We start from the raw sequence: 16,317 nt of genomic DNA on the forward strand, positions 1-16,317 counted from the left end.
CAATAATAACAGTAATACTAATATATAGGTGGCTGTAATGTTGCATCTTGATCAAAAAGAGAAATAATTTTGTAGTTATTTTAAGGAAAAAGATGAACGTGATCATTTTCCATCATTCAGTTTTTTTTTTTTTTTCATTTTCCAACATTCATACATAGGTATTTTAAACTTTTAGATGATTCAAGGAACTATTTTAGGTTATAATAATGTATACAAAAAATTAGATTACTCAATAATTAATATCTCATCAATATTGCTGAAAATCACATCTGTTAATTTTATCAAAAAAAAATATTACTAAAAAACAGTTTAATAAGAAAATATTACTGAAAATAACGTTTAATAAGAAAATAAATATTGTATGATTATTAGATTTTTTCTGATAATATGTTTAATTGATTTATCAAATCTCAAGAATAAAAGGAACGTTGTTCCTATGTTTAACTGAAGGATATAAGAACATTGATAAACTTCTAAACTAGAACCAGGGGTAAAAGGATTATCAAATCTCAATAATAAAAGGAACGTTCTTCCTATGTTAACACATTGATAATTCTTTAATTTACTGGTAAAAAATATACGGTTTACAAAATATATATATATATATATATATATATATATATATATATATATATATATACGGTTTTAATAGTTACCGATCACAAAAACTATTAAAATTAATAGTATGAAAATATTATCACCACGATTTTTGTATTACTAATTTTATTGCTCTTAATTATTTTGTCATCTTTTATCGTTATTTTTCCATTAAAAATAAATACGGCTTTGTGTCACGAATAAGAAAACATATTTTTTAGTAAAACAAATTCGACTAAAATAAAAAGGAAAATGTTTTGATCACATTTTTATATTGTATTACAGGAAATAACCAATGATAGATAATAATATATTATTCAATTGTCATCATTTCTTAGTTGACAAAAAAAAATCTATACATGTTTCCGAGACGTTAAAAGTATTTACAAAACTACTCCAACAATTCACATTTGTTTTATAACAAATAGGGACAAAAATGATCATTTTAAGCTTATTGAATAACTATGATCGTTTATTTTTGTCAAACAAATGGATGGTTTATTTAATTAAGTCAAGTCATAAGAAAAAATTAATAGTAAGTGTGTAAGAAAAAAATTAAAAAGTCACAAATGGTCCCATACGTGTGATTCGGCACGATACTTCCTAAAAGCATACCACTAGGCTCTCTCCTATATAACTTCATCTCCACCAACGATGCATTTTCGTCCTCAGATCTCATCTCACTCACAAGAGAGAGATAGAGAGAGAAAAAGGCTCTGCTTTCTACATTATTTACGATTATACACTTTCCAACATGGCGGCCTCTGTAGATAATCGCCAATACGCTCGTCTCGAGCCAGGTTTGAACGGCGTGGTTCGTTCTTACAAACCTCCCGTTCCAGGCCGGTCCGATTCCCCTAAGGCGCACCAGAACCAAACCACCAACCAAACCGTGTTCTTGAAACCAGCCAAGGTTCATGACGATGACGAAGACGTGTCGAGCGAAGACGAGAACGAGACACACAACAGCAACGCCGTGTACTACAAGGAGATGATAAGAAAATCCAACGCCGAGCTTGAACCGTCCGTTTTGGACCCGAGGGACGAATACACGGCTGATAGCTGGATCGAGCGTAACCCTTCCATGGTACGTCTCACAGGGAAACATCCCTTCAACTCCGAGGCGCCTCTTAACCGTTTAATGCACCACGGGTTTATCACCCCTGTCCCGTTGCACTACGTTCGTAACCACGGCCACGTCCCTAAAGCCCAATGGGCCGAATGGACGGTCGAGGTGACCGGATTCGTCAAACGGCCCATGAAATTCACCATGGACCAGCTCGTCTCCGAGTTTGCTTACCGCGAGTTCGCCGCGACGCTAGTCTGCGCGGGGAACCGCCGTAAGGAACAGAACATGGTGAAGAAGTCAAAGGGATTCAACTGGGGATCCGCCGGAGTTTCCACCTCCGTGTGGCGTGGTGTCCCTCTCTGCGACGTACTGCGTCGCTGCGGGATCTTTAGCCGAAAAGGCGGCGCTCTCAACGTCTGCTTCGAAGGGTCGGAGGATCTTCCGGGCGGTGCCGGAACTGCTGGTTCCAAATACGGAACGAGCATCAAGAAGGAATATGCCATGGATCCATCAAGAGACATCATTTTGGCTTATATGCAAAACGGAGAGTATCTAACACCAGACCACGGTTTTCCGGTTCGGATCATCATCCCCGGTTTCATTGGTGGCCGGATGGTTAAATGGTTGAAACGAATCATTGTCACAACTAAAGAATCCGACAATTTCTACCATTTCAAGGACAACAGAGTTTTACCTTCTTTGGTAGACGCCGAACTCGCCGACGAAGAAGGTACATAAAATCTTTTTGCTTCAATAAATCTCATTAAGATGAACTAATTGATATGTTTAAAAAGTCTCCGAACCTATAGGAGAAAAACAAAAACAGAAATCATATTAAAAAATGAAAAACTAATGTTGGTGGATGATGTCAGCTTCTGTGACTTACATAAATTCAAATTCAATGGTTTTGTTTTAGGTTGGTGGTATAAGCCAGAGTACATAATCAACGAGCTAAACATAAACTCCGTGATTACGACGCCATGTCACGAGGAGATTCTTCCCATCAACGCTTTCACAACCCAAAGACCTTATACTTTAAAGGGTTACGCATATTCCGGTACTTGTCCTTTTAACATTTTAATTTAATAAATACGTTATTTCATAGGATGATTTAATTTAATAGTAACAATAATCTTTATACAAAAAAAAACAGGAGGTGGAAAAAAAGTGACCCGTGTGGAGGTCACGGTAGATGGTGGAGAGACATGGAACGTATGTGCACTTGACCATCAAGAGAAGCCAAACAAGTATGGGAAGTTCTGGTGTTGGTGTTTTTGGTCACTTGAGGTTGAGGTTTTGGACTTGCTTAGTGCCAAAGAGATTGCTGTTCGTGCATGGGACGAGACTCTCAACACGCAGCCCGAGAAAATGATATGGAATCTCATGGGGATGATGAATAACTGCTGGTTTAGAGTGAAGACTAACGTGTGCAAGCCACACAAGGGAGAGATTGGGATTGTGTTCGAGCATCCAACGCTTCCTGGTAATGAATCTGGTGGATGGATGGCGAAGGAACGTCACCTCGAAAAATCGGCTGACGCGCCTCCTAGTCTAAAGAAGTCTGTCTCGACGCCGTTTATGAACACAACTGCGAAGATGTACTCGATGTCCGAGGTCAAGAAGCATAATTCGGCTGACTCTTGCTGGATCATTGTCCATGGACATATCTATGATTGTACACGATTCCTTATGGATCACCCGGGTGGTTCGGATTCAATCTTGATCAATGCTGGTACGGATTGTACGGAGGAGTTTGAAGCCATTCACTCGGATAAAGCCAAGAAGATGCTTGAGGATTACCGTATCGGTGAGCTCATCACCACTGGTTATTCCTCTGACTCTTCCTCGCCTAACAACTCGGTTCACGGTTCATCCGCCGTGTTCTCGCTGTTGGCTCCCATTGGAGAGGCGACTCCGGTTAGGAACCTCGCTTTGGTTAATCCCCGGGCTAAAGTCCCGGTTCAACTCGTCGAAAAGACTTCCATTTCTCATGATGTTCGTAAATTCCGGTTTGCTTTACCGGTTGAGGATATGGTTCTAGGCTTACCGGTTGGTAAGCACATTTTCCTTTGCGCCACCATCAATGACAAGCTCTGCCTCAGAGCTTACACACCAAGCAGCACCGTTGATGTGGTTGGCTACTTCGAGCTCGTGGTCAAGATTTACTTTGGCGGTGTCCACCCAAGATTCCCTAACGGCGGGCTCATGTCTCAGTACCTAGACTCTTTGCCTATAGGGTCAACTTTGGAGATTAAAGGACCATTGGGTCACGTTGAGTATCTCGGCAAGGGTAGTTTCACGGTTCACGGTAAACCAAAGTTTGCTGATAAATTGGCAATGTTGGCAGGTGGAACCGGAATAACTCCGGTTTACCAAATTATCCAAGCCATTCTCAAGGATCCAGAGGATGAGACTGAAATGTACGTCATTTATGCTAACCGGACCGAGGAAGATATTCTCCTAAGGGAGGAACTGGATGGTTGGGCAGAGCAATACCCGGACCGGTTAAAGGTTTGGTACGTAGTGGAATCAGCTAAGGAAGGTTGGGCATACAGTACCGGGTTTATTTCCGAGGCGATTATGCGAGAACATATCCCTGATGGATTAGATGGCTCAGCCCTTGCCATGGCTTGCGGACCACCACCGATGATTCAGTTTGCGGTTCAGCCGAATTTGGAGAAGATGCAATATAACATCAAGGAGGATTTCTTGATATTCTAGTCTAAAGCCAAGATATTTCAAAGTCAAAACGTTAAGTCGTCAAAAAGCCTAGTGTTATGATAGATTCTAAATAAGTATTGAGGGATTTGTTTGTATATAATGTTGGTTCTTTAAAGTCTTGGATTTGGAAATATAATGTGTTCGTTGTATTCACGATCGATATTTTTTTTCACAATAATATACAAAAAGTAATTTCAGAAATTTTTGTGGTTAGGTTATCGTACATTGAATTTTCTGCGTTTACTTCACATTATGAATATCAATTTGAATATGTTCATTTTTTCATATGTCTTTGTCGTTAAAAAATAAAATAAAAATTCTACAGCTATTAGACACCAATAATCATTTTCAAAGAGAATAAAGCCAAAGCGAAGTAGTTTCCTGTTGTGCAAGTTGAAACCAAACTCGTCCATTAGTTCCTATATTAATCTTCACCACATATATGATTTAAGATTAGGGGGAGTGAATTTACTTTTTTCATTTGTTTTATTAACTTGTAATTTAGAAGACTCTTCCTTTTTGGGTGATTAGTTTAACAATATATCAATCGTTTGAGAATCTTTAGAGTTTTCAGTTAATATTCAATTTGTTCTTATTAAAATTGTACATGTTTATAAAGTATGTTTCTAGCATCCAAACTCTTCTCCATTACAGGATTAGAATTTTAATACAGCATCACAAGTTATGTTCTAAGTTATCCAAAAGGAACATCATATCTATATAAAAATAGTGTGCTATTAAACCGATAGAAAATGTTACGATATATATATATATATATATCTAAATAAAATCATATATCAACGATTCATAACTTCAAGAACTTAAATAATGTCGACAGAAAAATGCAAAGATATATTTTCTAACATATAAAAATCGAACGGATGTAAAACGAATTGATGTTATTTCATTTAAAAATGTGTCACTCTAGAAATATGTAGAGATTAGTATACAATAATATGTTTTAGATTTATTGAATAGTGGAAGCTTGGAATACTATATGATCAACAACAACAACAAAAAATCTTCGGATGATTGATAATGCACCCATGATTTTATGATAGTATATGACTCAAAATATTCAACATAAATTCTATAAATTAAAAATCAAACAATAGTCGATATCTCCAATTCTGGAGGATCTAATGTAGAAGTAGTCTAATTTTAGTGTCCTTCAACTTAGTGATGCACATGAACTGGAGTTGAATTTATTATTATTCATTGTTTAGAAATTCTAAATTTGTTTTCTAAATTAAATATAGAAAAGCTCATTCAAAATAAATAATAAATTTAACTAAGATTAAGTCATCACGCATACAAAATGTATTTAAATAAATACCACATCTATTGGAACTAATAAAACTCCCCTAAACTCAGGAGAAAATATTATTTTGAATTGATGAGACGAGTAGTTCCTAATTGACTCTCAGATTTAAAATTAGTAAGCATAACATATAATTTGCTTTCAAACAATTATTATGATTTGTGATAATGACAGAAAATATGATTATCCTAAGCAAGTTGTTAGCTTTTGATAAAATAAAATAGCCAGCACACCAAGAATATTTCGAATCAATTAGTTTTTTTTTGTTAAAGGGTTTATATTTAATTAGTTTTTTTTTTGTTTGTTAAAGGGTTTATATAGTTATATTTTGAATCAATTAGTTTATGATATTAACAGTAAAATAGTATTCTCTCCATCCCACAAAAATGAATTTTCTAAAGAAAAATTTGTCCCACAAAGATAAAAGTTTTATATTTCCAATGTAAATTTTAGAATTATTTACCTGTTTTACCTATTAAATAATTAGATAAAGGTTATTATTATTTTTAGAGCTTATATTTAATTTTAATTTTTTGTTTGTTAAAAGGGCTTATATAGTTATATTTCTTATATTTCGAATCAATTAGTTTATGATATTAACAGTAAAATAGTAAGTACATAGTAAATGCTGCCCCTGCAAATATCATGCTTGTTTGTGGCATTAAAATCGTTGGGACTTGGGATGTAAATATACTTCACCTGAGCTTTATGATTCAATTTCGTTACATCATCCTAAGAATAAGTTATAAATGATTCTGACCTTTCGTTTTCAGGTAAAATAAAACGATTAAAAAAAGTTAGGTATCTCGTGAATCTGTTGTTGGTAACGAGAGAAACGAGAGAAGGGAACTTCTCTTATTGGTCGATCTACTGTGATGCAAATTAAAATGTAAAGTAAGCAAAAAAAAAAAAAAAAAGATGTACGATTTGTTGTATGTGGATGGATATTTAACTAGAAGAGAAGCCTTCGTCGAACTTAGATTCGACAGAACTCAAATACCTCTTTCCTAAATAATTGAACTAACAACATATTCACTTCTATATATATAAGACAATTGAACTTCTTCTTTTGAAAATCTTCAAAATATAACCATATATATAAGCCAAGCAAAACCATCATACCTAATAATTTGTTAACGTGTAAGATTTATCTGTGAAAAATAAAGAACATGTAATTTCACTTATACTGGGTTTGAATAGTAACCATTTTAATAGCAATATAGCTTTGTATAGTTTCGACAGTTACTAATCACAAAAACTTTATTAAAAGCGTTACAAAAAGTTTTACTCTCAGTTTTTTCTATAGTTCCTTCTAACAACTTTGCATTATTCCGATAAAACTAATAGCTAAAAAACTTGTAAAGATTTTGGTTACCAATCAGACCCATCATTTGTTAATTTAAAGTAACTTAAAATTTACAAAATCTTTTGGGTGCTCTATTCGAATGAGTGGAGAAATATCACAATTTTGTCAAAACTTTATCAAAAGCGTTACAAAAAGTTTTACTCTCAGTTTTTTCTATAGTTCCTTCTAACAACTTTGCATTATTCCGATAAAACTAATAGCTAAAAAACTTGTAAAGCTTTTGGTTACCAATCAGACCCATCATTTGTTAATTTAAAGTAACTTAAAATTTATAAAATCTTTTGGGTGCTCTATTCGAATGAGTGGAGAAATATCATGGATAGAAGATTTTTCATATTTTTTATTTCTGTTATATTAAATTTTCAAAGCCTATATAATTAGAGAAACTAAGTTTGTAAAATTGATTATATCAGACTAATGAAGAAAAAAAGAAAAGTAAACTAGGTTAAACTCAAAACGCCTCAAGAAACTTTGTTTCTTTTTAACGATTTCTCTATTATTTAACCTAATTCACAACATGGTTATATGTTTTAAAATTGATGTTTTTCTAGGTTGCATTTGTATGTCTCATAGATAACAAATCTGTAATCTCTGCTAATTCAAGTTAAATTTGGCGTTAAATATCAAATTTATAGAAAATAAAAACAAATTTACAGTTATATCTATTACATATAATTTAGATTCACTCAACATGATGTCAACTTATTTAAGTGTATAGGCAAAAAAATCTAGACCTGTGCAGTTTAATGTTACTACGTTGGTGTTGCTTCATCCATCCATTCCTAGTCCTTTCGAAATAAGTATTTTGTAAAAAATAGAAAGATATTTCACGTAAAGACTCTAGAATTGAAATTAAACTCCTTGGAAAAGAAATATTTTATATATTTATATGCACTTACCAGTTGCAAAAATTGAGAAATTAGTCGAAAGTAATTAAAGAGCAAAAAAGATTAATTTATCAAACTGTAAAACCAAAGTTGGTCGTGGCCGCCACATGCCATAGCCATGCAAATATCACGTGACCACGTGTTAGTTAAAACGTGTGAACCCCACATGCTCCCGAACTTAGTAGCTTGTCTGGCTCCGCGTCGCAAGGTCACACGTCCTCACCCGTTATGGTGAGCCAAACCCGACCGTCTTTACCGGGTCGTACTCGGACCCGCCGCATCCCATCTGCTGCTTGGTGGTTGGAAAGGCCGCGACTTTTTTTATTTGGGTTTTTATATATAAATTTGAAGACCCCAAAATATTGTATGAACCTCACCACATTTTTATTTTGTCCTCGTCCAATAATACAGATCAAAACGAATACGACTAGTTACTTATTATATTGTGTCATATTCAACAGTTTTCATTATTATTTTTATATTCAAAATAAGATAATCGACCAATTTGATTTTTTTTTTTCTGATATGTGATACTAATTTATGTGAAATATCTTTTTGTGTTTCCAACTGAAAATAACTTGATTGTATTGACCTTTATGAATATCATTTACACAAAATCTTTCAACGAATTGATCATTTTAAAATTATTATAAAATTAAAATCAACGTGCGCTGTTGGCCTAGTAGTAAATTTTTCAGGTAGAAGTGTTGGGTTCCAGATACGTTGAAAAAGATCTTTTGTTTTAAAAAGATAAATTTAATCTGTTATGGGTCTCGCCTTTTAGAAATGTAAAGCCTTTGGACCTGAACTTTTAAATATTAAAAAAAATAATTATAAAAATGGAGCTAATCGAATCGGAGTAAAAGGGGAAACAAATCATTATAGTCTTTAACCAAAAAAAAGAAAATAAACAAATCGTTATAGTTGCATTTCATGCTTGAACAAAATTTACATTTTTATGTATTTGGTACATTGATGATACATCCATTTGTACGAATATAATGGAACAAATTCTTAAATGGGTGGAAAATCATATGTTTATAGCGTTTAATTGAATTCAAGTACGGCACGATTAGATCCAACACAAAGATAATATAAATTGCACAAAGATGGACAGTGAACCACTCTTAATGATTTGACATTTAAGTGATGACAATTGGGAAGTATGATAGTAACATCGAACGAGTGTTTTTATATCCAAAGAACTAATTAAGATATATATATAGAGAGAAACACATGAAGTTTAAGATCTAATTATATTTTGCATTAGTAAATATCTTTTTATCAGCATAGATTGAGTCATAAGACAAATGTGTTGGGCAGCTGTAATGGCGCAAGAGACTTGTGGAGGTAGTTAAAGCTCAATTTGTTTTTCCTTTCATTTTCTATATATTCAATCCTTTTCAACAAATCTCTTGCTTTTTTTTTTCTTTTTTATTTTGTCAACTAATCTAAGGAATTATTTTTTCATTATCAAGGACAAGAAAGTTAAGTATGACGTAACATAGAATATGGACAACAAGCTTAAATTAGTGATGGGTTGCAGAAACAGAGAAACTCTTTGTTTTGCATCCTTCCATATATTTAGGGCTTCTACTTTACAAAATATATGCATTAAATTTCGCAGTAAACAAGTATTTCTAGTGATAAATTTTATAATGTGTTGTTGATACCGAAAACTCATAGAAGTAGTAATATGTTTGTTGGTGGGATTCTTTAATAATTAAAAGAAATTTGATTTGTAGTGTGAAAATAATTGCAACACGGTTCCAAAGACATTGGATCGGGCCAACACTATATATATATAGATATATAGTATATTTATTTCGAGCTGTAATAACTCTAGATACTTTTCATTATTGTAAGAACAGAACATTAATACTCCCTTCTATTCTTTTTTGTTTGGTTGTTTAGAAAAAACATAAATATTAAGAAAACATATTAAATGTTTCTTTTAAATATATTATTCTTTGTGATTTACAATTTTCAATAACTCTAAACCAATGATATTTAATAATTTATATTGAAGTGTACAATTTATCAATTATAACTAATAAGTATTACATTGAAAACCTAAAAAATCAATCATTTTGAAACAAATTTTTTCTTCTAAACAATCAAACAAAAAGAAACAGAGGAAATATAAAGCATTCACAATTAATTTTATATATTCATTCACGAACAAATAAAAGTTTATAGATATTCGAATAGTTAGTATTTGGTTGAGTTTCAAACCGACGAGAAATTCTTTTCTTTATTTTTAATCTCTCGTAATGAAAATGTCAAAACAGATATTTGACACAAATAATTTATGCACTTATGTAAACAATTTTCTACAATTTTAGTTCGTTTGAGTCATAAATAATATCTGATGATAAAAGAAAAATAGTTAGTATTTGAATTATATATTACCATATAAATGTAATAATACTATTTTTTTCAAATACTAACTACTTTTTCAAAATGTAATACTAACTATTTTAATATAGTAACCAAAATAAAACTAAGTTAGTAAGGTGGATTGATAAGAATTTATAGTTATTAAACATTTTAGATTCACGTTTTAACTAATTTCTATTTATCAAAAGTTTAAATGTATATTTGTTAAAACGTGAATCTAAAATGGTTAATAACTATAAATTCTTATCAATCATCCTTACTAACTTAGTTTTATTTTGGTTACTATATTCATAATAATAAATTCTAAAAACCAAAAACAAATTGAACTGAGAACGTGATTAATTACTATTAACAACCTTCAACAATAACTTAGTATTTTCTAATGTATTTAATACTTCAAAAAAATTAAAATATTTCATGATAGCATAGGATCCAAGACCTACTTATACATTAAAAATCGGCTTCTTTACTAAATTCTATTAAACAAAATTTAAGTGGAAGCAATGTAAAGATTCATCTATTTTCGTATTAGTAAATTATTTTTTTTCTTATATATATTGGTTTGACTTATCACTTTTGTCAAGAGGCTCAAGCCCATAGGCTCCTAATTAACTAATGTATTAGAAAATGCGTTATTAGATCCCCTGACGCATTATAATGATCATTTTGATTATCTTATGCCCTTTTAGTTGAAATTCGTTAAGTATATTTTTTGGTTCAAGATGCTTTGATGTACATTTTAACATTTATGCTATAGTTCTATTGTATTGCTTACAACTTGAAATTAAGAGAAAACGATGGGTTTTTTTTCTTCTAATACTCAAAAATAAAACTTTGATTATCTAATTCCAAAAATTATAATATTTCTTACAAGTTAATATAGTAAGGAATAAATTTTATATAAATAAACATCTAAAATTAAATCAACCTCTCTGAACATATATATATATATTTTTTTAATATATAGAACATATAGTTCTAACTCTTTCATCTACTTATCGTTTGAATATATTTTGTCTTTAGTATAAACTTAAAATTAGTCATTGAAAACTATTAAATTTAAACCACTTCAAATCGTATATAATTTTAAAACCATAGAAACAATATGCTCCAACATTAAAAAAAAAGATTATCCTCATAACTTATCAAATTATAATTTGTCCCCTTATGTAAAATGTTATATTTATTTTCTTGTTTCTATGAAAATAGGAGGAAGAAAAAGAAGAAGGCACAGCTACGTTGCTATTCAAATGTAGACTCCACTACTCTTCGTAAGATATTTTAAAGAAATGATTGGCTTCACAAAAAGTCATCATTTTTTACATTTTTATGTTTACATAGTTAAAGCTATATGATATTTTTATCGCATGAGAAAAGTCTGGAAATGACGCAACAAAGTTCACCTCAGAAGGTTGATAGATAAAGAAGAAAAAGAACTGATTTAGTATTACTTTTTGGGTCAAAAGAAAAGATATGAATCAACTCCTCTTTTGTTCTGTCTACAGTTATATTTACCTTTTCGTTAAGATACATTTATATGTTTTACTACAAGATTATTGTAAAGCTTCTTTATCTAATTGATATCATGACTTACGCTACCATATTTATTGTGTATAATCAAAATGAACTCTCTTGACACAAAAGATTTTTAAACTCTCAATATCTGATTATTGTAAATGTAATAACAAGCGCACACACACACACATATATATATATATATGATATTCTTTTAGGCTTTTATCACAAAAAGAAATTGATAATATATATATGATGAGAAGATTCTATGTGAGAAGCATGAGACAAATCCGTGGTAATTAATAAATTGAATTAGTATTATTTCAATTTTAGTTCATGTAGAAAAGTCAATATTATATGATGTGGTTCGAGTGACGCTTGGAACAAAACTAATATTATATGTTGTGGTTTCGGGTTTAGAGGGATTACAGGCTTCGATCCAAAACCTCCTGGTATTAAAAAAAAAAAAATCAATGTTTCTTACCATTAAAATGTCTACAATGATTTACCTGAAATGAAAACTCACATTTACGATTTGCTTATACTGAAATTGTTTTTTTTGTTCAACAAAATGCTTTAACTGATCAACTTTATTTTTAGTTAAACCGCAAAAAACTAGTCCATTACAATATCATTACCGCCCATTTCAATATCTGCTTATCCAAAGTTTATTGAGGCCCACCGTATAATCAAAAGCTTTCTATGAGTACCGGCCCAAATTTTGTATCGCTGTTTTAACTTTTGATAAAGCCCGTATTGGGTCTAAAGACCATTTCGTTGAAACTTTCGTTTTGTTAATTCTTAAGGAACTTTTATCCAAATAAATCCTTAACATTCCAAAGCTTTGAGCGGTGGTGATAAAAGAAGAAATTTAGGGTTAAATTGTATAACCACTTTACATTAGCTACGACATATGTTAGATCCATTTATTTTGAAGACTTTCCATATGAAAAAAAAAAATCAGAAAGAGAATGAGACATAGGATATTAAAAGAACGTGGAATATAATAAGAGCACTTGACCATTGTAGTAGCGTAACTAAGTTCATAACACACCTTTAACTAATTAACGAACACACAAACTAGAAAACTAAAAAGCGAACGAGAGAGAAGTAAGAGGAAAGCTATGTTTCCATTTCACCCTAGTTGGTGACACCACACCCAGGGAGATAATGAAAACACAATTTCTCTTCTACGAAACCCTAAAAACCTTAACGCAATGAAGCGTTTCGTGAACCACCACCAAGTGCGCCGACTCGGTAACCAAGTTTTGTGAGAGTATAAGCCGTGAAGCCGTTGCTCGGGGGCGAGAGAACCACCGGGAGATAATCGTCGGTGTGGCAAGTAAACCTTGAGTTCCTGAAATGTCGAGTCAGCTCTTCTTTCCCCTATCACAAAAGTCAAACACAAAATTGTACAATTTAACAGAAGTTACTTAACCAAGAATAAAAGAGCTTCAGATATAGGCTCAAACACAAAATTGCACTATTTAACTCTAAGTCATATCAAATGAAGAAAAAAGAGTTCGACTCTAAATAAGCAACATCCATTACAAAACCAAGAACTACAACAAAAAGACCCAAAATTTAATAAATCGCACAATTTCACTATTCAAATATAAGCAACAACAGTTACTAAACCAAGAATAAAAGAGTCTTTAACAAACAAAACAAGAATATAGAGACTCAAACACAAAATTGCACTACTCAACTCTAAATCATATAAAAAGAAGGACAAAACAATTACAAACCAAGAATATAAAGAGTCATTAATAAGCAAAACAAGAAGAAAGAGATTCTCAAACACAAAATTGCACAATTTAACAACTCTAAATAAGCAATAACAGTTACTTATACAAGATTTAAAGAGAGATTTCAACAAAATAAAATAAAAAGAGAGACGAAAACAGAAATTGAGAAATTATACAAAGAAGAAGGAAAAAAACAAGATATTGAGAGTTCAAAACAAGAAAGAAAGAGACTCAAACACCAAATTGCACAATACAACCCTAAATGAGCAACAACAGATGATGAACCAAAGATAAAAGAGAGTCTTGTAACAAAATAGACCAGAAACAAAGATTGCACTAATTAACTCTAAATATGTCAAAACCAAGACTTTAACCCTAAATCAAATCAAAACCAAAAGATTAACTCTAAATAACAACAACAATGGCTAACCAAAGAATCAAAAGAACACAAACCTGATACTTAGCCACTGTAATTTCGCAAATCTTCTTCCTGAACCCGATATTGTCCCAAGAGAAGTTTTCAAATTCTCTCCGGAATCTCTCCGCTGCGAGAGAGCTCGTGAAGTTAACGAAGGCGTAACCCAAATTGGCTCGTTTCCTGTTACACATTAAATGTCCATCATCACCGCTATTGCAAGAAGCATTTAATTTCATCCCAAAATAGAGAAAAATAAGCATTAACTCACCCAAAATCCATAGGCAGATAAAGAAAGTCGTAGGAAGATTTTTCATTGTGTTTCCGACAATGATTGTCCAAAATCCTCAAGAGATCCATTCGTCTGCAAATTCTTACAAACTCTTATTTTAATTCATCCATCCCCAAAAACAAAATTATAAAAAAGTTGAGAAGAGATAAAATCTGACCCGAGACAGTTAGGTATATTCTTAACCATGACCGAGGTTCTTCCGGCGAGCTTATTTTCCGGTAAAGGCTTCTTCAAAAGCCTTGGTGGGAGACATCTCCGGTGACAAAACCCATAACGGACGAAAGGGTTTTTTTCCGGCTTAACATGAGCGCCGGTAATAGCTTTAAAAGGCTTGTTGTAACAAGGAAATGGCTTGTTAAAGTTAAACAAAGGAGGAGAACGAGAAGGAGGAGTAAACGCCGGTGCGTATGGGTTTAAAGATTTAGTGGGTTTTTTCGTTTCCATGGAAGCTAAAGAAACTAGGAAGAGAAAGAGAGAGAGAGGGATAAAGGAAGCTTGTGTTAGTGAAACCCTAGAGATGAGAGAGTGTGAGTGAAGGGTTTTGAGAAGATAAGCTTTGTTGTGTCGTGTCTTGTTGTGGAGAGATTTGTCGTTTAAGGTGATTGAAAACGTGTCAGTAGAAAAGAGAAAAGAAGAATCAGAGTAGAAGCTTTTTTCAGACAAGTTTTTAGGTTTTTTTTCTTTCTTATTTTGTTTTTAATGTTTTTGCATTTAATGTCTCTTGTCCCAATACTAAGAAATGGTAGGCTTTTTATGGTCTATTGAATATTTTTGATCTGGCGGCATGATTGAGAGAGGGAGAAGCAGAGTTTATCCACTGGGCTATCAATCGTATTGTCGACGAGACATCTTCTGATTTGTACTATCTAATTGGTCAAATTGCAATCGTAGGACAAATGTTTAGACACTTTTTCTCTGTTGGAATCTCGTTTGAATTTTTTCAAATTTGTGTAGTTACTTTTTTTCTATCATTCCCTTTGTTATGCTATTATTTATGAAAATATTGATTAATTTGGTTTAGATTCTTTTATTTTTTAGCTATATTAATAAAATCCAAATCGAAATAGAATAAAATCAAAAGAATATTAGGATAGTTAAGATGAAATGGTATGCTTATGAACATGCAATTGTTCCATGTTCATTTCTTTCCATGCAAACTACTGATCATATTTACGTTACAATATCCAACCTTTTTTTAAAACTGTATCAAACTAAAGATTGTAATTTTATAGTGTTAAAGAGTTGGTGAATCTATACTATTTTAAAACACTAGTTGTTCAGGTGAAACAGTGGAAGTGAATGTGTCCGTTTGGTGGTCAATCTATTGTTATGCCATAAATGTGTAGTCAGGAATATGTATTATGGATTAAGTAGTTTTAAATAAAGCAAATTATATTTGCGTAAAGAAAATTATCAATAGCGTTTAAAAGAAATTTAGACTGTCTCTTATAATGATCTTCTGTTCATCAGTTCGTGTGACGAATGATGGGGGTACTCGAGTTGAGAGGAGTTTAGAGGAAACTACAAGTGTTCATAGAGTTCTTTTTGTTTAAATTAAATTATGTTTTTGTTTTATAAAATAAATAATTTCAGTCAATGTAACAAGAGTGACAGAGTGAAATATACCAGTAAATTAAATTATGTTTTTGTTTTATAAAATAAATAATTCGAAGGACAATTACCAAAAAAGAAAAAATGGAAGGACCAAGTGTATATAAATAAGTAAATAACAAAGAAAAAAAAAGCAAAAGGATAACATCCAAGGAAAAATAAGAGTAGCATTTTCTAGAAGAAGACAAGAAAACAAAAGCAATTTGTTTCTCAGACGCAGAGATGTAGTATGTACCTTCTGTCTTGTCTCTTTAGGTTCTGTTTTGTCTTATTTTATGATAACTTTCTTTGTTTCATTGAAACTTGTCTTTGTGAGTCGCTTTACTCATGTGAAAGGTAAAAGAAAATTCGGAGGCAGAGAGATAGAGAGGCAGA

General features: G+C 32.0%; 2 protein-coding genes across 3 annotated transcripts; one reads left to right on the plus strand and one right to left on the minus strand.

The window, feature by feature from the left end:
• The first annotated feature begins 1,186 nt into the window (after nt 1-1,186).
• Nucleotides 1,187-4,673, plus strand: NIA2 (nitrate reductase 2). Its single transcript, NM_103364.3, has 3 exons — nt 1,187-2,396; nt 2,583-2,723; nt 2,820-4,673. Exons 1-3 carry the CDS (start codon nt 1,352-1,354, stop codon nt 4,385-4,387), a joined length of 2,754 nt encoding a protein of 917 aa, NP_174901.1. The 5' UTR covers nt 1,187-1,351; the 3' UTR covers nt 4,388-4,673.
• An 8,412-nt stretch (nt 4,674-13,085) lies between these two features.
• MCT1 (MEI2 C-terminal RRM only like 1) lies at nt 13,086-14,841 on the minus strand (the record flags this gene model as incomplete). 2 transcript variants are annotated; one of them, NM_103365.1, is made up of 4 exons in its annotated part: nt 13,086-13,262; nt 14,078-14,222; nt 14,311-14,403; nt 14,489-14,775. In NM_103365.1, 4 exons carry the CDS (start codon nt 14,773-14,775, stop codon nt 13,086-13,088), a joined length of 702 nt encoding a protein of 233 aa, NP_174902.1. The 2 variants fall into 2 exon arrangements, with proteins under 2 accessions (NP_174902.1, NP_001077670.1); NM_001084201.2 differs by lacking the exon at nt 14,311-14,403 and having other exon boundaries at nt 14,489-14,841.
• Nucleotides 14,842-16,317: the final 1,476 nt, after the last annotated feature.

The sequence above is a fragment of the Arabidopsis thaliana genome, assembly GCF_000001735.4.
Source record: "Arabidopsis thaliana chromosome 1 sequence".
Classification (NCBI taxonomy): domain Eukaryota; kingdom Viridiplantae; phylum Streptophyta; class Magnoliopsida; order Brassicales; family Brassicaceae; genus Arabidopsis; species Arabidopsis thaliana.

Bases quoted from the DNA above. Each gene is read 5' to 3' on its own strand.
- NIA2 (NM_103364.3), top strand. From the start codon at position 1,352: ATGGCGGCCTCTGTAGATAATCGCCAATACGCTCGTCTCGAGCCAGGT. The intron at 2,397-2,582 runs GTACATAAAATC...GTTTTGTTTTAG, and splicing joins CGAACTCGCCGACGAAGAAG to GTTGGTGGTATAAGCCAGAG. The intron at 2,724-2,819 runs GTACTTGTCCTT...AAAAAAAAACAG, and splicing joins AAAGGGTTACGCATATTCCG to GAGGTGGAAAAAAAGTGACC.